Source organism: Prionailurus bengalensis, chromosome A3 (assembly GCF_016509475.1).
Source record: "Prionailurus bengalensis isolate Pbe53 chromosome A3, Fcat_Pben_1.1_paternal_pri, whole genome shotgun sequence".
NCBI classification, from domain to species: Eukaryota; Metazoa; Chordata; class Mammalia; order Carnivora; family Felidae; genus Prionailurus; species Prionailurus bengalensis.
The window spans coordinates 28,245,331-28,267,702 of NC_057354.1; the positions used below are offsets into that span (position 1 = coordinate 28,245,331).

General features: G+C 42.7%; 1 protein-coding gene across 2 annotated transcripts in view; it reads left to right on the forward strand.

Annotated features, from left to right (window-relative positions):
- Positions 1 to 22,372, forward strand: part of PSMF1 (proteasome inhibitor subunit 1) — a 47,014-nt gene that overhangs the window by 16,183 nt on the left and 8,459 nt on the right. For both annotated transcript variants that reach the window (XM_043602697.1, XM_043602698.1), the window contains exon 5: positions 8,013 to 8,198. In XM_043602697.1, coding sequence (XP_043458632.1) covers positions 8,013 to 8,198 — 186 coding nt within the window. The remainder of the gene's footprint in view (positions 1 to 8,012; positions 8,199 to 22,372) is intronic.

Below are 22,372 nucleotides of genomic sequence, written 5' to 3' on the forward strand. Positions count from 1 at the left end.
TAAAACGCTTGCTTGAAATCCTTCAGTGGTACCATTTCACTCATGTTAGGACGGCTACTGTCAAAAAACAAAACAAAACAAAACAAAACAAAAAACAGAACCCAAGTGTTGGCCAGGATGTGGAGCAATTCGAATGCTTGTGCACCATTGGTGGAAACATAAAATGGTGCAGCCACTATGGAAAACAGTGTTGTGGTTCCTCACAAAATTAAGTTACCATGGGGTCCAGCAATTCTACTTCTGGGTATAACCAGTAAGATTGAAAGCAGGGTCCAGAATAGATACTTGCACACACATGTTCATAGAAGCATTTTTCATACCAGCAGAAGTTGGAAGCCATGTAGGTATCCGTAAATACCTAGAACAGATGCATGGATAAACAAAATGTAGCATATACATACAATGTGGTCGGTGACTACATTTGTTCAGCTTTAAGAAGGAAGGAGAAGCTGACACATGCTGCAACGTGGAATAACCTCGAGGGCCTTATGTGGAGCAAAATAAGCCACCCACAGGCAGACGGACACTTGGTATGATTCCGCTGAGATGAGGTGCCTATAGTAGTCACATTCATAGAGACAGAAAGTCAAATCGTGGCTGCCACGGGCTGGGAACGTGGAGAATGGGGAGTTACTGTTTAATGGGGACAGAGTTTCAGTTTTGCAAGATTTCTGAAGACGGACAGTGGAGGCGATTGCACAATAACCTGAATACACCACTGAACTGTATGCTTAAAGATGGTTACGAGGGTAAATTTTGTATGTATTTTCTCACAGTTAAAAATTCTTGTTAATCTGAAAGATACCTGAAACCCTTCAGCGAATGTCGGTTGCTCTTAGAATAAAGAACAAACTCCTTGAGGAGGCCTAAAGCGTAACCCCGTCCTGGACCACTTCGCCCCTAGTTCCTGTGTCTCAGCCTCCATGCCCTGCTTCCTCTCCCTTCTGCAGAGCTCTTCCCTGTGCCTAGAATACTCTCCCCAGCTCCCCATGCAGCCAACTCCTGTTCTCCCTTCAGTTCCCATTGAAGAGTTCTTCAGAGAAGCCTCTCCTGCTCCCCACCACATTTGAGCTTTCGAAACACCCTTTTCAGCATTTACTAAGTGGGTGTTCTATGATCAGGGTCACTCTCCCCCACCGGCTGTGATCCCCTTGAGGGCAGGGCCCGGGTCTGTTTCGCGTATAGTGGAGTGTGGCGTGGAAGAGAGAGGCGAGGCCAGCCCAGAGCTGCTGTTGTGGGCGCTGCCCGCTCCGTGACCCCCACGCTCCTAACGTGGGTAAGGGAAGGACTGGGAGTCTTCCTCTTGATTCTTCAATCTGGAATTCTGTCGTGGGAGAAGGTGGAAGAACCCAGGTACCGTACGAGGCTGCGCATGCTCATTGCAGCTTTTAGCCCTGAGCGGTGCTGAGAGAAAAAGTGACCGTGTCTCCATTTCTTTTTTGTGAATACGTTTTTGTTGTTGGGGCTTTGTGTTGGGGGAGTATTTTGTTTTTTGTTTACCGTGAAATGAGGGACCAACAGTACTACCTCGCGGCGTCGTGAGAACAAAACAAGATGTCAGCACAGAGTGTTCGGTGCTGGGTGCAGCAGCTCTTAGACATGCAAAGGGGAAAAATCTGATCACTGGGAATCATCTCCATGGAAACTGAGGCTCTGTGAGCTGGCGTGTGGATCTGCCTCTTAATCATAAGGCTCTCTCCCTCTCTGCTCTGTCTTATTGCCAGCGACACTGAAGTGCCTGCTTCTAGTCAACTTCCCCCACCGGGCCCTCCTCTTTCGGTCTTCATGGCATGTCTTGTCCACTCTGGGTGGGGACTTGTGCCCCTTGGTGAGCAATCTCTGATTTGCTAAGGGGTCCGAACCTGTTCCTTACTTCCAAGCCTCTTCTCTTCCCACTCCTTCAGGATGACAGGCCACAGGCTGTCTTTTGCTGCTACCAAAATGGCAGTGCTACTAAGGCTTAGAAATTGTGCAGAACTTCTTCAGTACTTGGCAGTTTTTAAATCAGACCTGAGCTCTACAGGTAAACACACACCCTCCAGAGGGAGATCGTAGGCCTTCCGGCTGGCCGTATCACACACAACCTCATCTGATTGAAAGGAAAGGGGACTTAGATTTATCCCTTCCACCCAGCTTGCTCAGGGAAGCAGCAAGGTCCCCATAATTCTAGGTTTTGAGCAAAACCCTGATCTTTATAGGGATGTAGAGACCACAGGCCCACAGATCTCCCAAGGCCTTGTAGGTGTTAAGACTTTTGAGCCACGGAACTCTTCTTCGAGCACAGTGTTCTTTAGGATTGACATATTAAACTAGTTAAAGTAAAATTGCTCCGATGGAAAGGGTAGGGGCAGGAAATGAAGATCCCTGGGTCCCATCCACTTGGCTTTCTGTCTTGCTCTCCTTGGGCCCCCTTCTGTGCGAGAGAAAACTCGAAATTGCTGGTCTAGTTTAATATTCTCTGTTCTTCTTATGGTTATAAATATTAATTAAACCTTTTATTTTGAGATAATTATAGTCTTGTAAGAAATAATACAGACATTTTTTCGTATCCTTTGTACGTTTTACCTCAGTGATAACATTGTACAAAACCTTACTGGATACTACAGCCAGGATGTTGACATTGATATAATGATACAAAGCCTTTCTATCACCGTAATGGTCCCTTTTGATGCCCTATGTGGCCACCCCACTCCCTCCCCATCCCTAACTCCCTGGCAACTGCCATTTATTCTCTGTTTCTAAAATTTTCTCATTTTCAAAAATGTCCTATACATGGAATCATACAGTATGTAAGCTTATGGGATTGGCTGTTCTCAGCGTAGTGCTCTTGTCATCCCTCTGAGTTGTTGCATGCATTGATAGCGTGTTCCTGTGTAAAGCTGAGTGGCACTTCGCCGCATGGGCATGCAACAGTTTGTGTAACTACTCACTCCTTGAAGGATATCTCATTGTTTCCATTGTTGCACTATTACAAATGAAGGTACTAAGGATGTTCCCGTGCAGGCTTCTGTGTGGACGTGATTCTCCCTTCCCTGTGATAAATGCTCAAGAGCACGATAGTAGTTGCATGTTTAGTTTTTTAAGAAACTGCCGAATGATTTTCTACGGTGTCTGTACCATTTTATGTGTCCACTGCCGGTGTGTGAGTAATAAGGTTTCCCCGCACCTTCACCAGCATCCGGTGTGGTCACTCTTTCATTTTAGTTATTCTGACACGTAGTGATATCTCATCGTGGTTTTACTTTATATTTCCCTAATGGTTAACAATGAGCATCTTTCCATGTGTATCTGCCGTCTGTGTGTCTTTTTTGGCAAAATGTCTGTTCGTGTCTTTTGCCCATTTTGTTTGGATTGGTTGGGTGGGTTTTTTTTGTTTTGGTTTTTTTAATTGTTGCTCATTTGAGAGTTTTTATTTATTTTTTTTTTTAATTTTTTTTTCAACGTTTATTTATTTTTGGGACAGAGAGAGACAGAGCATGAACGGGGGAGGGGCAGAGAGAGAGGGAGACACAGAATCGGAAACAGGCTCCAGGCTCTGAGCCATCAGCCCAGAGCCTGACGCGGGGCTCGAACTCACAGACCGCGAGATCGTGACCTGGCTGAAGTCGGACGCTTAACCGACTGCGCCACCCAGGCGCCCCGAGAGTTTGTATATTTTTTAGATGCAAGTCCTTTCCGAGATAGTAGCTTATAAATGTTTTCTACCAGCCTGTAGTTTGTTTCTTCATTCTCTTAACAGGGCCTTTCATAAAGCGGACCTTTTTAATTTTGATAATACTTATTTTATCAATTTTATGGGTCGTGTTTTTGGTGTCGAGAACACTTTGCAAACTACCTCTAGCTCCCCAAGATTTTCTGTGTTGTTTTTTTTTTAATGATTTTATAATAACATCTTTGATTTGTTTTTTTAATTTTTTTTTCATGGTTTTTTTTTTTTTTTTTTTTTTTTTTTGAGAGACAGAAGGAGGCAGATCGTGAGTCAGGGAGAAGCAGAGAGAGAGAGGGAGACACAGAATCCGAAGCAGGCTCCAGGCTCTGAGCGGTCAGCACAGAACCCGACGCGGGGCTCAAACTCTCGGACCATGAGATCATGACCTGAGCCGAAGTCGGACGCTCAACTGACTGAGCCACCCAGGCATCCCTCCTATGTTTTTTTCTAAACATTTTATAGTTTCATGTTTTAGAATTAAGTCTGCGGTCGGTTTTAAGTTAATTTTTGTATAAGGTATGAAGTTCAGACGGGGGCTCATTTTCTTGCCTGTGGATGTCCAGTTACTCCAGCACCATTTGTTCTTCCTTCACTGGATTTGCTTTTACAGCTTTTTTCGAGAAGCGATCGTCTCTGTTTATGTGGGTCTATTTTGGGGTTTTCTATTTTTTCCCATTGATCTTTGTGTGTGTCCCTCTGCCAGTATCAAACAGTTTTGATTAATGTAGCTACATAGTAGACCTTAACATTGAGTAGAAATGATTTCTCTCACCGACTTTTTCTTGTCAAGATAAGGTCTTAGCTATTCTGGGGTCTGTGCCTTTCTGTACAGATTTTAGAATAAGCTTGTTTATGTCTATGGAAACCTTGCTGGGATTTTGATAGGGGTGGCATTAAACCTATAATGAGGAAAATCGACATTTTTACCATGAACATGGTGTATCTCCATTATTTAGGTCCTACTTGATTTCTTTCATCATCATTTTGTAATTTTCAGCAGATCTTATTAAACATGCTTTTGCTATTTCTTCTCTGCAGGAGAGGAGTGATTGTAAATGGCGTTCTGCTCTTAGTTTGATTTTCAAATATTTGTTATTGGTGTATAGAAATGCAGTTTATTTTTGTAGATCATTTATATGCAGTCACCTTGGTGAACTCAGTGTTCTTGGAGTTTTTTTGAGGATTTCTTGGTAACGTCAAGATAGACTATCATGTCATGTGCAAATAGGGGCAGTTTTATTCTTTGCTTTATTCTGTGCTTTTTCTTTCCTTTTTCTTATTTATTTATTGCCTTATTGCAATATGTTATTTAAGAGTGGTGAGAGAGAACATCCTTGCCATAGTCCCAGTCTCGGAGGCAAAGTGTTCAGTCTTTCATTATTATTATTATTATTTTTTTTAATTCTACCTTTATTTACTAGATCTGTAATAAATACTTCTGAAAACTCATGTAGTTAATGTATATAAAGGACTTAGAACAGTACCTGCCACATAGTAAATAATCGGTAAATATTAGTTGTTACATCATTATTACTCCACTCATATGACCAGCCTTCTTCCAAAACTCAGTATTTAAGGTCCAGAGAACATACTGCCTAGGGATATATACCTATAGGCGTATATCCATATAGGAATGGAATCCATATCTGCCTATTCAGTGGCTTCCCAGTAAAAGAGAAACTTAATTTGTAAGACTTTTTTTTTTTTTTTTACCTCTATTCCCATTCCAGTAAGCCAAAAGGGGATAGAAAGCCATAGTGTAGCTTTTCTTCCCTCCTTCCCTAAGTCTCTCCCTCCCACTTAGCTTCAGAAATACCCTCCAATCAACTCAAGTCTAGTATGTTGTTAACTGTAGGTTTTCGTAGGTATTTAAAAAAAATTTTTTTTAATGTTTATTTATTTTTGAGAGAGAGAGCGTGAGCAGGGAAGATGCAGAGAGAGAGACAAAATGTGAGGGGGGTGGGTAGAGAGAGAGAGGGAGACACAGAAACCAATGCAGGCTCCCGGCTGTGAGCTGTCAGCACAGTGCCCAGCGTGGGGCTTGAACTCACGAACCATGACATCAAGACCTGAGCCAAAGTCGGATGCTTAACCGACTGAGCCACCCAGGCGCCCTGTAGGTATTTTTTATGAAGCTCAAGAGGTTCCTCTCTTTTCCTAGTTTGTTGAAAGTTTTTCTCATGAGTGGATTTACATGTTGGATTTTGTCTGATGCATTTTCTGCTTCAATTGATAGGATCGTGCGATTTGTCTTAGCTTACTGATATGGTAGGGATTCGTGAATACTGAACCATCCTTGCATACCAACAGTAAATCCTTGGCATATGATTCTTTTTATATATTTTTAATTCAACTTGTTAGTGTTTTCTTGAGCATTTGTGCACCCCAGTTCATGGGAAATACAGGTCTGTAGTTTTTGTTTTTTGTACTCTCTTTGGTTTTGATATGAGGCAATACTGGCCTCATAAAATGAGTTGGGAAATATTTCTTCATCTTATGTTTTCTGGAAATAACTGTAAATTGGTGTTAATTCTTCTTTAAACGTTTGGTGGCATTCTCCACTGAAATCATCTGGGTCTGGAGATTTGTTTTGGGTGCTTAGGTATGAATTTTGTTACTAGAATAGAACTATTTAGATTATCTATTTTATTTTGGCGGAGTGGTTAGATTGTGGTTTTTGATGACTTGGTCTGCTCTGAGTTGTTGAAGTAAGTTGTTTTTAGTTCTCTTATGACCCTTTCAGTGGCAACAGATGTGTTTTAATAGCCCATGTCGCTCTCGATATTGGTGATTTGTGTCTTCTCTCTTTTTGTGTTTGCCAATTTTGCTAGAAGTTTGTCAATTTTATTCATTCTTTGGATGAACTAGTTTTTTTATTGATTTTTCTCTATTATTTTCCTGTTTTCTCTTTCATTGATTTTTATTCTTTATTATTTCCTTACTTCGGCTTGCTTCAGGCCTAATTTGCTCTTTTTCTGTGTTCTTGAGGTCAGAATTGTGATTATCGATTTCTTTCCTCTTTTCCAGTGTTTTTAGTGCTAAGAAGTTTTTTTTTTAATTTTTTGTTAATGTTTATTTACTTTTTGAGACACACACACACACACACACACACAGCGTGAGCAGGGGAGGGGCAGAGAGAGAGAGACACACACACAGAATCTGAAGCAGGCTCCAGGCTCCAAGCTGGGACTCAAATTCACAAACCGCGAGCTCGTGACCTGAGCCGAAGTTGGATGCTTAACCGACTGAGCCGCCCAGGCGTCCCCTTTTTTTTTTTTTTAAGTTTTTTTATTTTGAGAGAGAGCAAGAACACACGTGAGCAGAAGAGGGTCAGAGAGAGAGGGGAAGAGAGAAAATCCCTAGCAGCCTCTACGCTGTCAGTGTGGAGCCCAACATGAGGGGCTCGATCTCACGAACCCTGAGTTCATGACCAGAGCAAAATCAAGAGTAGGACACTTAACCACCCAACTGCCCCTAATAGGTTGTACTTTTATTTTTATTAAGTGCTTTATAGTTTTTTTTCATGTCTTCCTCTTTGATCTGTGGATTATCTAGAATCATATTGCTTAATTTCCATGTATTACAGGTTTCTTTCCGTTTTGATGTTTAGTGTGAATCTGTATGGTCAGAGAACATACTCTTTATGACTTTAGTTTTTTAAAGTTTATAAGATTTGTTTTTTTGATCCAGGATATGGCTCATTTTAAAACATCGAATTTTTAGAAACTCTGGAGCACTGCCCACTCGTCACTACCTCTGTCTGCCTCAGCACCTCAGCTACAACTTACAATTCTTGTCTGTCACAGGCAGAGAAAAGAGACCCAGAGCAGCCTTCCAAGAACCCCTGAGTTAATGACAGGACTGGACCTTGAGCCCTCAGAGCCCTCCCTACCTGGACCAGGAGCCTGGTTCATACTCCCCGAGGAGGCTTGGTCGTCCGTGACCCTTCCCATGACACATGATGAACACACAATGAGGCTGAGGGTGGGGTTGGGCAGGTAAAGAGGAGTAGCCAGTCCAGGCCCTGCGCCCGTACACCCTCACCTTTCTAATGGGGTGGTAAACGAGGAGGGGCAACTCAGATGCCTGAGAAGCTTAGGCCCAAACCTCGGAAACAACACCGGGCTGTTGCCCCCCTCACACAGGTCCGCCGGGCGGCCCGTTCCCACCCTTATAAACAGCCCAAGCGCAAAGCTAAGAGCCGTCGGGGCCGCCATTGCCGCCGACGTCGCCGCTGCCAGAATAGTGTGTGTGGGGTTGCCGGCCAGGTGCAAGCAGCTGATAGCTCGTCTCCTTCCTGCAGGACCTACAAGAACAGCGAGGAACTTCGGTCTCGCATCGTGTCTGGGATCATCACACCTATCCATGAGCACTGGGACAAGGCTAGTGTGAGCAGTCCCCACCGGGAGTTTCCCCCTGCCACTGCCAGAGAGGTGGACCCCCTTCGGATTCACCCACAGCACCCTCACACGAGCCGGCAGCCTCCCTGGTAAGTACAGAGCCCCCATCGGGCAGCCCATGCTTCTGCAGGGCTCTGGCCATTAACCCTCCTGCCACCTGACTCCCTCTCTGACCTCCATGCATCTTCAATAAATTGTCAGAGTCTTGGCAGATGGAGAAAGAAAGTGGAGACGTCAGTGGAGCGGTGACTTCTTGTACTGCTCCTAGTCACCCTAACTCCTCAGGTTCTCCAGGCTGCAGTGACCTGGGCCAGGCGTTTCAGGGAATGTAGGGATGCAGAAGTACTTGCCCAGAGGGGATGTAAGCCCAGTGTCTTGCTTGTTTCATTTCATCCATTGTAGTTGCCTAAACCTCTTTGACAACTTCAGAAGTTTTCCAAAATGCCATGGGGTATGAGCATGTCACATCCAAGATCTTAGCAGGTTACGATGGCAGCATTTAGGACAGGAGACTTGTTGGGCACCTGGGTGACTCGGTTAAGTGTCCAACTTCAGCTCAGGTCATGATCTCGCGGTTCATGGGTTTGGGCCCCTTGTCAGGCTCTGTGCTGACAGCTCGAAGCCTGGAGCCTGGTTTGGATTCTGTGTCTCCCTCTCTCTCTGCCCCTCCCCTGCTCACAGTCTGCCTCAAGATACCTCTCTCTCTCTCTCTCTCTCTCTCTCTCTCTCTCTCAAAAATAAATAAACTTAAAAAAAAAAAAGACAGGAGACTTGTGCTCTGAGGTAGGAGACAGGAACCAGGAGGAGACCTTAGTCTCTGGCTGAGACAGCACTTGCCAATTTAGGCTCCACAGTGTGGTAGTAATGGGGGGTTGGGGAGTTCACTGTGGAGACAATAGTAAGCACTCAGTAAGTGTTAACTGCCATTGATATTTTATCCTATTTTGCAGTTCTGTATCTTTCATTAATTAAAAAATGGGAAAGTGAATCGTTAGGATAAGTAATAATTGGTACATCCCTTAGGCACTCTTCAGAAATCCTGGGGAAGTGTGAATAATAAAAAGTAGTGGAAGGGTTTGGCAGCTTGTCTGATCTAACCTCCTTATTTTATAGATAGGAACAGAGATAAGATGGCCTGCCTAAGGTCACCAGCCACTAATAAAGAGGCAGGGCCAGGGCTATGGCTCAGATATCATCCCAGTGCAGTGCTCTGTGTGTGATGCTCCCAGAAAACAGTGACAAGATTTCAGAACAAGCCCCGGACAACAATCAAGGGCAGAGAGGGCAGGAATTTTTACAACTTAAGTAGGTAGTAATTCTCAGCTCTCTCAGACTCACTGCCCATTTCAAACAAATATTCTGTGAAATCTCCTTTACTTCTCTTGAACTGAAATTCATAGGTAAAAATGGCGCCTGGGCAGCTCAGTCGGTTAAGCATCTGACTCTTACTCTCGGCTCAGGTCATGATCTCACGGTTTGTGGGTTTGAGCTCCATGTTGAGCTCTGCCCTGACATCGTGGAGCCTGCTTGGGATTCTGTTTCTCCTCTCTGCCACTCCCCTGCTCGCTCTCTCTCTCTCTCTCCCTCTCTCTCAAAATAAATAAACTTTAAAAAAAAAAAAAAAAAGATTCTTGGGGCATGTGGTTAAGCATCCGACTCTTGCTTTCAGTTCAGGTCATGATCTCTTAGTTCGTGAGTTCAAGCCCTGCATTGGGCTCTGTGCTGACAGTGCAGAGCCTACTTGGGGTTCTCTCTCCCTCTCTGCCCCTTCCCTGCTCATGAGTGCACGCTCTCTCTCTCTCTCTCTCTCTTTCAAAAGTAAATAAATCTAAAAAAAAGATTCTAAAATAAAAAAATTCATAGCTAATCTAACTGAATGCATACTTCAAAAGGAATCAGTATAAAGTTCTAACTGTAATGTAAATGAGAAGCAAAAAGAAAGTAATTAATAATAAGGTAATGTATATTTGATCATGTAGATGCCTGAACACCATTACAGTGGAAAATGTAGTCAGACATTTGCACTTGTGTGTGGAGTTATCTTGAATTTGACAGTAACAGAAGCTGACATATACAGATGCATTGTAGCAAAACTCAGACTGTATTGCTGTATTGCTATTACAGACTATTGCTGTTACATGATTTTTCTGAAATGCTGCACAGCTCTTAGGAGAATGGCAAACAGAATAGTAGATGGACAGTGTCTCCTATATAAAATGGTCTCAGACTCCGGTGATTTGTAACAAGACTTTCAAAAGTTGTGTGGGATGCAGGTGATTCTTACAATGTAGAATTCGTTATGTAGAACGCGCAGTCTGCCTTAAGTACCATAAGGCCCCTCCAACCACTATGGCAAACAGAAATTCTCCCAAGGCTTCCGCAACAGCACCTGGAGGCTCCCCCACCCTAACTGGGAGTCAGACCTCGAATTTATAATTGGGAAGATAAAATTTCCTAGCCTTGGAAGAACTGAAGGAATCCAAAATCACCATGTTGCAACTTCTCCTGAAATAATGTACGTAGGCACAAATGGTCAATGTTTGCTAAAACCCTCAGTAAAAGGTAGATGGGGAACTTTACAATGAATAGATCAGGCTGGGGGCACCTGAGCCCGTAGATGAGTCTTAGCACTAAAAGTGGGATAGCCAGACATGAAGTGTCTTCTAATGTGATGCAGTAGTAAGTGCATCGCAGCCTGTACCCGGATCTGACTCCCAGTTTAATTGAAGCCTGATGGATAGAAGAACAAGTTAAACAGGCCAGACACATGAGGATACGTGTGTCGCAGCCCAAACTGGAACATGAAAATTTTTTACAGGATAAAAAATTGTCAAATAAATGAATAGCATGGAAAAGGGAGAGTGAGGCTGTTACTAAAAGAGCTATATCAACTAAATACAGTGTTGGACTTTGTTTGGATCTTGATTCAGACAAACTAATTCTGTGAGGCCCTGATACCAAAACCAAAGACCACAAGAAAACTACAAACCAGTATCCCTTTTGAATATAGATTTTAAAATCCTCCACAAAATACTAGCAAAACAAATCTAGCAACATAAAAGGAGGATTATATACCGTGACCAAATGAAATTTATCCCAGAAATGGTTGGTTTAACATATGAAAAAAGTTCGTGTAATATACCATATTAATAGAACAAAGGCTAAAAACCACATGTTCATCTCAATAGGCAGAAAAAAGCATTTGACAAAATCCAACACCCTTTCATGATAAAAGCATTGAGCAATTGAAGGAGTTTCTTAACTCAATAAATGGCATCTGCAAAAAGCCCACGGCTAACATATTACTTAATGGAGAAAGATTGTTTGCTTTCCCCCTAAGATTAGGAACAAGACAAGAATGTCTACTCTTGTTACTTTTATACCCTTGTTACTTTTATATAACATCATATTTGAGATTCTAGCCAGGAGAGTCACTCAATAAAAAGAAAAAGTATCTAGATTAAAAAGGAAGAAGTGAAGCAAACTTTGTTTGCCAATGACATGAGATCTCATATATAGAAAATTCTAAGGAATTGTCTAAAAAAACTTTTTTTTGAGAGAAAGTGTGTACAAGCGAGTGGGGGAGGGGCATAGGGGGGAGAGAGAATCCTAAGCAGTCTCCATGCCTAGCACAGAGCTTGCTCTCAGGACTGTGAGATCGTGACCTGAGCTGAAATCAAGAGTTGGATGCTTAACCGACTGAGCCACCCAGGCACCCCTAAAAACACTTTTAAAATAAGCAGGTTCAGCAGTGTGACAGGATACACAGTCAAAAAACAAAATCAGTTGTATTTCTGTATATTAGCAATGAACAATCTGAAAATTAAGGAAATCCCATTTATAATGACCCCCAAAAGAAAAAATACTTAATAAATTTAACGGGGGCGCTTGGGTGGCTCCATCAGTTAAGCGTCCAACTTTGGCTCAGGTCATGATCTCATGGTCTGTGGGTCGGAGCCCCGCGTTGGGCTCTGTGCTGACAGCTCAGAACTTGGAGCCTGCTTCAGATTCTGTGCCTCCCTCTCTCTCTGCTCCTCCCCTGCTCGTGCTCTGTCTCTCTCTGTCTCAAAAACAAATGAATGAATGAATGAGAGAATGAATGAATGAATGAACAAATAAATAAAATAAGATAAAATATAAAATAAAATAAAAAATAAAATCAGCTGCCAAGTGCTTTCCCCCTTAGAAACAAGGCAAAGAGACCCTGTCTCACCACTCTTACTCAGCATAGTACTGAAAGTTTTGCCACCACATTAAGAATTAAAAGGGATGCAGATAAGACAGGAAGAAATAAAACAGTTTATATTTGCGATGACATACTAGTCTACATGGAAAAATCCTACAGAATCTACCTAATCATAATAATAATAATAATAGTGTTCAGCAAGGATACCAGCTCAGGGCTCAGAATGAATGTGAGCTGGTAATTCCAATTGGATCACAGATTTAAATGTGAAGCTTAATACTACAACACTTTTAGAAGAACTCACAGGAGAAAATCTTTAGGATCTGGGGCTTGTTGAAGAGTTCTTAGGGCACTAAAAGCATAGTCTGTAACAGAAAAAAATTGACAAATTGGACTTCATCAACATTAAAAACTTTTGCTCTGGGAAAGACCCTGTTAAGAGAATGAGAACGTAAACTACAGCTTAGGGGAAAATGTTTGCAAACCACACATGTGACAGAGCAGTCCTATCTCTAAGGATCCAGAACACTCAAGACTCGACCGGTTAAAAAACCATCCAATTAGAAAATGGGACGAGGATATGAAAACATACCACACTGAGAAGGATAAACAGATAGATGGCAGATAGCACATGAAAAGGTGTTCGCCATCATTAGCCATTAGGGAAATGCAAATTAAACAACATGATCCTTCACACCTAGAATAGCTAAAATTAGAAATAGCAGTGATACCAAATGCTGGAGAGGGTGCAGAGAAACTGAATCTCTTCTGCATTGCTGGTGGGAATGTAAAATGGTACGGCCACTCGAGAACATTGTTTGGCCGTTTCTTTAAGAACTAAACAAACACTAGTAAGATCTAGGAATTGCATTCCTGGGTGTTTATCTTAGAGGACCGAAAATTATGCCCACGCAAAAGCCTGTACGCAGATGTTCATAGCAGCTTTGTTTGTAATAGCCAAAAACAGAAACAGCCCAAATGTCCCTCACTTGGTGAGTGGTTAAGCACCCTGTGGCACTGCTTGTGGAATACTATCTGCAATATAAAGGAGCGAACTGTTGATGCACATAATATTTAGGATGGAGCTCAGGGTCATTGTGCTGGGTGAAAAAAAAAATTCCAAAAGGTCACACACTGCATGATTCCATTTATAGAACATTTTTGAAATGATAGTATTCTAGACATTCTAAACAGATTAGTGGTTGCCAGAGATTAGGAATGGGGGCTGAGGCAGGCTGTTGGGTATGATTAGAAAGGCAGGGGAGGTAGCATGAGGGAGCTTTGTGGTGGTATAACTTGGAGAAAACCGGGTGAAGGTACTCGGGATTCCTCCGCACTATTTTTCCAACTTCCTGTGACTCTTTAATTATTTAAAGATAAAAAGTATTTAAAAATTTACAGCGTGCCTAGGTGGCTCAGTTAGTTAAGCATCTGACTTTGGCTCAGGTCATGATCTTGCAGCTCGCGTGTTCGAGCCCTGCATTGGGCTCTGTGCTCACAGCTCAGAGCCTGGAGCTGGCTTCGGATTCTCCATCTCTCTGCCCCTCCCCTGCTTACGTTCTGTCTGTCTTTCTCTCTCTTTCAAAAACTAAACATTTAAAACAAATTTGTAAAATTTTTACCTTTAGGGGTGCCTGGGTGGCTCAGTCAGTTAAGCATCTGATTTTGGCTCAGGTCATGATTTCATGGTTCGTGGGTTCGAGCCCTGCGTCAGACTCTGTGCTGACAGCTCAGAGCCTAGAGCTTGCTCCAGATTCTGTGTCTCCCTCTCTCTGCCCCTCCCCTGCTCATGCTCTGTCTCAAATAAATAAATGTTTAAAAAAATGTTTTTAATTAAGAAGTATTTAAAACTTTAGATGCTGAGGAGCCACTTAGGTTCTTAAATCCCGGTATTTCTTGAGCTCACTAGGTGGGAAGCTCTGGATCTAGCCCCAGGTGCTTCATGAAGACCAGTGATGCCATCTGCGCCTGCTGTCATCACGGGGAGGGACAGGGTGCTAGGGAGCACATAGGTAGAGGAGCCGGAACCACACTTGGTGTTAAGGGAAGGCTTCCCCTAAGGCGGGTTCCTAAAGAATGAGGAGGGTAGGAAGGTGTTCCAGCATGAAGGCTTGTCCTGTGCAGAGCCCTGGAAGGATCGGAAGTGATTAGAGACAGGTGCGATGGGGGTGGAGGTGACAGGGCAGAAGGCTGACCCTCATTGTTCCTGCATACCACTCTTAGCGCCTGCCACTGGGTCCCCTCTTTTCCACCCCCCCCCCACCCCCCATATCAAGGAGAGAGTATTAGATGGCAGGCAGGAGCAGAGGCCTTGGAGGTGGGTCTAACTCTGCTTCTGCTTTCCCCACTACACCCTTTGGTTTCAGTGCGTGTAATCAGTTTGTACCAATTCAGTGTAGTCAGCGCACCCTGAGTATGGAGGAAAACCCATCGCCTTGCCCTCCCTCCATTAGGTCTTTCTCAAGCAAACCTGTCTCCCAGGACTAGCACACTGAACTGGTTGAGATGGTTGGAGAGGAGGTGGAGTGTTTAGGGAGGCTTTTTGCCGGCCACTCACCCCCCTCTACCCCCGCTCCTCACCAGCCCCCTTCCTCTATCAGCACAGATGTCTGTAATGACACCGATTCCTTCGTTGAGCCCCCTTCGACTCCAGGTTGCCGGGCAACCAGCACTCACACTTTCACCTTTTTGTTTTTCCCTCAGATGCTGGATTTGGGGGTGGGGCCTTAGGGCAGGAAGGCCTGAAAGGGCCCCGGAGCCTCCCATCTGGCTGCTGCGGGGTGTTAATTAGCCCATCAGTGAACAGCGCGGCTCCTGCTCTGAGCAGGAAATGGCAGCCTCTGCCCCCTTCCCACAGGACACAGTCCTGTGTCTCACTGCTTGCCTTCCACACCCCCATCTAAGTCTGTCCCATCCCTGGAAACTTCTAAACCAAACCAAAATAGGGTGTCTGTCCTAGCGTGGAAGGAGATTTGAGTGTGTGGGGACGTGTAGCTAGCGCTTGTCAAAGGATGCTGAGTCTGCCAGTTTGGTGCTGGCTGCTTCTAGGCCAGGGATGTACGTGGCGAGGACATTCCCTTGTGATGGAGACTCAATAGCAGAAAGTAGGTCTGTCCTACTCCTGACATCTCTAGGGAAGAGTTACTGAGAACAGCCCATCTGTAAGGGAAGGGTTTTGTGTGTGTGTGTGTGTGTGTGTGTGTGTGTGTGTTTATCTAAGCCTAACTTTTGTTGTTGTTGTCTTACAATTCTAACCCATTTCCCTTTGCCCCATCTGTCCTCAGTCAGACCGTATGCCCCAAATCCTACTCGCTGTTTTGAAAAACGAGTTTTTCCTATGCTTATCTGGCTTCACTGAAAATAAATCCTCAGATCTAAAGCTCTTGTCTTTCAAAATTCATTTTCAGTCCCAGTCTGTGTCTTTGCATATTTTTAATGTTTCTGATATTTTGTGTCGTGCATTTCCTTTTTAAAGTTTCATAATCTGTTTACTAAAGTGCCAAACATCTCTTTTTTAGTATCTGATATTATATTTTGCGGATATGCTGTAGTCTTGCCTAACCTCCATGGAGTATTTTAAGCATGTTCAGTTTTTCATCTTAAATAGTAAAGTTCTGTGCATCTGCATAGAGTTTTTTCCTTTTACTTCGTTGAGTTATATTTTCCATGCTGGCAGAGCTCAACATTTTTTAGTCTCAGAAACCCTCTTGAACTCTGAATTATTGAGAAAGAATTATTAAATTCTGAATTATTAAAGAGTTCTTATTTATCAATCAATATTTACCATATTAGAAATTAAAACTGAAATTTTACAAATACATATTTATTCATTCACTTAAAAAATAACAATGGACGCCTAGGTGGCTCAGTCAGTTGAGCATCCAACTTCGGCTTGGGTCATGATCTCGTGGGTTCGAGCCCCACGTCGGGCTCTGTGCTGACTGACATCTCAGAGCCTGGAGCCTGCTTTGGATTCTGTCTCTCTCTCTCTCTCTCTCTCTCTCTCTCTCTCTTAAATATAAAAAAATTAAAAGTTTTTAAAAAACAATAATAAACCCATTATATATTAACACAAATAACACATTTTTACAAAAATACTATTTTCCCCCAAACACAGAAATTGCACGAGAAGAATGATTTGTTTCACTTTGCTGCAGACCTATTTATCGTTAGGTATGGAAGATAAGTAGGTTCTCATTTCTGCTTCTGCATTTAGTCTGCAGGCAGTAATGTTTTTGTTGAGCCTTACCCTAATAGTTATAAGAAAAGAGAAGACTGGCTTAATAATGTTTTCAAATAATTGTGGATATTCTTATTTGCATTACACCAAAACTTGACATGTGATAGTTTCTTGAAGGGTTAATTGTAGTGTGGAATCTGAATACCTAACAGTGAAGGTACGTTCTTGTACATTATTACGTTAAAATCCACTGGTCTGTCATGTCCTTTGGGTGGATCTTTTACCCGTGTATGATATTGGAAGATCATGTATCGATCATTTGGAAAATATTGGTTCACTGAGTTAATGCAGATCCGCTAAATGCTGACTCATTATCCAGTATCAAAAAAGTCACATTCATCAATATTACTATTCTCGTCACCATCAGGACTGGGAAGCCATCAAGCTACTGATGAATACAAATTTTCAAATCGTTAATTTTCACCCAAAAGCTTCAATTTTATCATTGGCAACAGTGTCAGTTGTTTGTCTTGTAGTAACAGGCCCACATTGTTTTGAGAAAATGTCTACTAGGTAGCCCAAGTCTGAATAATCATGGTTTGTCTGTCAGTCATTCTTTCAAGTTAAAATGGTTTTCCGTGAAAAAATGGCTAGTTGAGCTAGCAACTTAACTGTGAAAGTATTGGTAAGTGCCATTGTACTTCTTTATGTAGAAGTGCTCTATGCCTGTTTCCCATTTCATCACAGAGAATACCAAGAAGAGGTGTATTCAAAGATGGGAATTTTAGAACACTGGGTAATTTTTTACTGCTTCATCAAGGACATTCTAAAGTGACTCGAGAGTTATGCAGCAGGTGACTGGTGAGGGAGGGTACACCCGACTGCTAGTTTAGTGTCCCTGCTTTGATTCATACTAAGGAATCAGTGATTTCTCTCACCGCTGCTTTTGTACCGTCAGTGCAAATGTCAACACGGTGAAGAAAGCAAATAGCTTCTAAGATGAAATAGCTTTGATCTCATGGACCCCCTGAAATGAAAGAGTTTCAGGGACCCCTAGAGTTCTGTGGAGAACATTTTGAATCCTTTCTTTTTCTTTTTTTAAAATGTTTACAAGCCCTTTTAGATATTCCCTTTTGTTGAAGAGTCTTTCAGATCTCTTACCCATTTTTATATTCGGTTGTCTTATCTTTTTATGATTTGTAGGCATTGTTTGTGTATTCTGGATTTAAGTCCTTGGTCAGATACATGTATTGCAAATATTTTCCCTCTGTGGTTTGCCTTTGCACTCTATCAGCGGTGTTTTTTAAATTAAAGTATTCTTAATTTTTATGTAATCTAGCTTATCAATGCTTTCCCTTTATGTTTGATGTTCTTTTTGATGTTTGAGAAATCTTTGCCCTACCCCACAGTCATGGAAGATTTCTCATATATTTTTTCTAGGAGCTCTGTTGTTTTACCTTTTATATTTAGATCTATAACCCATTTGAAATTAATTTTATGCATGGTACAAGATAGATTGATGTCTTACTATATTGAATCCAGTTGGTACAGCACCATATTCCAAAAAGATTTATCCTCTACCTATGTCACCTTAATAATTAAATTTTCAATTTTTATTAGTCATGAAACTATTTCCTTTTTTTTTTTTTTTTTTTTTTTTAGTGTACGTATTTAGTTTGAGAGAGAGAGAGCACAAGCAGGAGAGGGGCAGAGAAAGAGGGAGAGAGAATCCCAATGCAGGGCTCAAACTCACCAACTATGAGATCATGACCGGAGCTGAAATCAAGAGTCAGATGCTTAATCGACTGAGCCACCCAGGCGGCGCCCCTGTTATTCCGTATTCTTAAAATTTGCCCTCTTGGTCTTTCCTCTTAGAGGCAAATAATCTTGATCTCTTTGGTTTTTCTCGTGTATGGCAAAGCTAGTTCAATAATAATTATTCAGTCACTGCTTGTTGAGTGCCAATTCTTGTAAGCCACAAGCTAGGCGGTTCATCCATATGCGCCTATTTTATTCTCTCAACCCCATGAGATGGGCAAGGGCTCTCCTCATTTTACAAGTAAGGAAACTGAGGTTCATGTATAAGTAATTTGATCACAACCAGTAAAAAGCAGTTGTGATACAATAATAGAATATTGGCTACCACTTCTTGAACTTTTTATTATGTACCAGGTGTTACACTCTTGTAAACATCCTCGTGTGACACCTACAACAACCTCGAGAAATACTGTTGTCGTACTTTACAGGAGAGAAAGCTAAGGTGTAGGGATTTCATGACCTACCCCAAGTCACACAGCCATTAGATGGTGAAGCCAGAATTTGAACGTGGGTCTAACTCTAAAGCCTTTGCTTTTGCCTTCTTACAATCTCTCGTTCCCAAGTAAGTCTGTTTAAGTGTTGCTTATGTGTCAAGCACTGTACTGGGCACTGGGAACACATGGTGAGGTGTGGACCCAGCCTTGAAGGAGTTCACAGTTGATCCCCCGCTGATTGCCCTGTTCATTCCAGATCATAAGTCCTTTAAAAACAATGACAAGTATTTTCTGAGGTCTGCTAAAGCACAGAGAAGGGTGATTATTCTGAATAATATTCTGTAGGATTGAGTGGTACAAGATAGAAGGAAAGGCTTCACAGAGATAATGCCTGATGAGCTAAATTCTGTAGGACTAATCAAAATTCTGTGATATTGAAAGTAATTGGCATGTATGGCTGAGGGGACAGTGGGTTTAAATGAGGCTCTGAAATCACCTCATGCGTGTGTATGTTGGGGCAAGGGAGGGAGTGAGGGCATTATATTTGCACTGGCATGTGAAAGGAGAGTAGGTGAATGTGAGGACCACATCACAAGGGGCCCCATGTGCTAAGGAGCTAGATTTGATCCTGGGTAATGGGAACCATCAAAACATTTGGGACAGAAAGCAGTCTGCTTGGGACCCCATGAACCACTGACTTTTTTCTGTGGAGGAATCCCGGTTAGGTTCTGACAACTAACGTGGTTAATATTTAGCAAGTCTTTACTGTGTGCCAAGCAGTTACATTTAAGTGTAAAATACAGTCTCTGAATCCTAACGAGACTGAGATAGATGCTTCTATTCCCATTTTATAGAAAAGAAAACTGATGCACAGAGAGGTTAATTAACTTAGCCAAACCAACATAGCTCATAAACATTGGAGCAAGATTCAGCCCTTAGTATTTCCTCCTTTTTTTTTTTTTAATGTTTTTTAATGTTTATTCATTATTGAGAGATAGAGACTGAGCATGAGCAGGGGAGGGACAGAGAGGGGGGAGACACAGAATCCAAAGCAGGCCGAGCCGTCAGCACAGAGCCCGACACGGGGCTCGAACTCACAGACCGTGAGATCATGACCCAAGCCGAAGTTGGATGCCCAGCTGACTGAGCCACCCAGGCGCCCCTAGTATTTCCTCCTTGTAACACATGTATCAGCAATCGTTTCAAAAGAAATGATCGTTTTGGATTGTTCTGAGAATAAAGAGAAAGTGGTGTGGTTGGAATTCAGTAAACTTGGGGGTGGAGAATAGATCGGTGATGACACTGTGGGGGTGAGCAAAGGCCAGGGCATGAGGAGTCTTGGGGGCAAGATCAAAAGCAGTAGGGATCCCTGGGAGGGACTTCATACTGTTTATGTTTTATTTTCGAATCACTCTGGCTCCTTTGTGGAGAATGGAGTATAAAGGTCCAAGAGCAGAAACAGGAAGATGGCGCCAGGAGCTGACACGGGCACCCAGGGAACAAACAACGGTGGTGGGGGGGTGAATGGTAGCAGAGACGAGGCAGATGATCTGGGGTATGTTTGGAAGTATACCTGATAGGACTTGCTGATGGGTTGGTTTAATGAAGGAGAGACAGATCCAGGATAATGCCAGGCTTTTGTGTTTCTTAGCCTAAGTCATCCCTAACTTGGGGCTACCATAGCTAACACCTCAGTGAACATACTTTGAAACTTAGAGCACATCTCTGAATGTTTCCTTAGCATCTGTCGCTGGAAGGAGAACCAAACAATTGTATTCGTTGGCATTCCCACCGTATTTTGATGCTGTTTCCCTATCCTTGCCATGTTGCTGGAGTTGGTCTCCTTTTTCTTTTAAATTGTTTAGAAAAGCATCACCCCCGTAACATTTGTGAGCTAACTGAACCCAAATTTAGTTCCTTGTTTTTGTAGGACTTGAGCTCCCCATTCCTCATTGGCTGTTGGCTGAGGGCCTCTCAGCTCCTTAAGATTCCCTACGTCTCTTCTCACACGGCCCCCTCCGTCTTCAAAGCCAGCGATAGTATGTCAAGTCCTTCTCATGTTTTGACTCTCCCCTTCCACCTTCTCTTCTGCTGCCAGCTAGAGAAAGTTTTCTGCTTTTTAGGGCCCATGTAAGTAGATTAGCCCATTCATATAATCTCCCCTTTTTGAAGTCAACTGTGCAGTATTACCTAAAACAATCGCAGGAGTGATTTGTCATCACATCACAGGTTCTGGGGATTAGATGGTGTGGAATATTGAGAGGGGGCCATTTCTAGAAATGTTACCTACCATAGTCTACCGTCTGGCCTCCCAAATGCAAAATATATTTCCCCTCCCCTCCCCATCGCCTTCGGGGTAACGTGTACCCATTACTACATCAGCTGAGTGTAAAATCTTACCTGAATTTCATCAGCTTGCAGAACTCCAATCTCACCTTCTGAATCCTCCAAGTCAGGTGCAGTTCAGGCTTCTGAGCACAACTCCTGTCTGTTGATCAGAGAAGCAGGTTGTCCCCATCATACAGTGGTGGGACAGGCAGAGGGTAACATTTACCGATTTCTTTCTTTTTTTTAAGTTTATTATTTTTTGAGAGAGCACATGCAGGAGTGGGGGAGGGGCAGAGAGAGAGGGAAAGAGAGAATCCCAAGCAGGCTCCGCGCTGTTAGTGAACCGTGAGCTCACGACCTGAACGGAAATCAAGAGTAGAATGCTTAACCAAGTGAGCCCCCGGGCGCCCCCCCAGTGAACTGATTTCTGACAGAAAAAAAACATGTGCACAAAAGTCACCAATTACACCATCATTTATAGTTACACCTACCAGAAGCAATACCAATACATACAGTAGAAGGTCAAGTAAATTTTAAAAATTTGCTTCACTTGAGTGATTATTACTTGGTCATTAAAAATGTCAATAGCAAAGACAGACAACTTGGGAAATACAGGACATAAGTGGAGGAAAACAGTGGGATCTAAAATGATAGCATTATAATTTTATAAAAGCGTGCTTATGAAAATAGACTAGAAAAGAATAGCAAAAAGAATCATGTTAGATTATGGTGACATCTTTCTTACAATTTTTAAATTTATGCATATCTGTTTCTTTTTTTCTTCTAAAAATATTTGTTATCGCCCAGGTGCGATACTTCCCACCCACCCTCCATTCCCAGTTCACCTTTGAACTCACAGGATATCCTCAGCAGGGGGAAAAGAGAAGGTTTAGTGCTCTGCTTGCTCAGAGCACTGTAACTGCTGCCATACGTGTATATGCACACACACTCTTGTCTACTGTCCTCAGCATCTCCATGTGCCCAGTCCTAAATTTCTACGCTTAGCAGAACAGAGTAAATAATCCTAGGCTACCAGAATTTCCCAGCTGAACTTGTACCCTGGCAGTCTTAGTCATTGGTGTTCCCCAGACTAGCAAAGTCCAGTCACGTTTCACTCAGCTTGTGAAACATACAGAATCTCAAGTCCCACTCGTGATCTTCTGGATTAAAACCTGCCCTTTTCTTGCACTGCTGGTGGGAATGCAAGCTGGTGCAGCCACTCCAGAAAACAGTGTGGAGGTTCCTCAAAAAATTAAAAATAGAACTGCTCTACGACCCAGTAATAGCACTACTAGGAATTCATCCCAAAGGTACAGG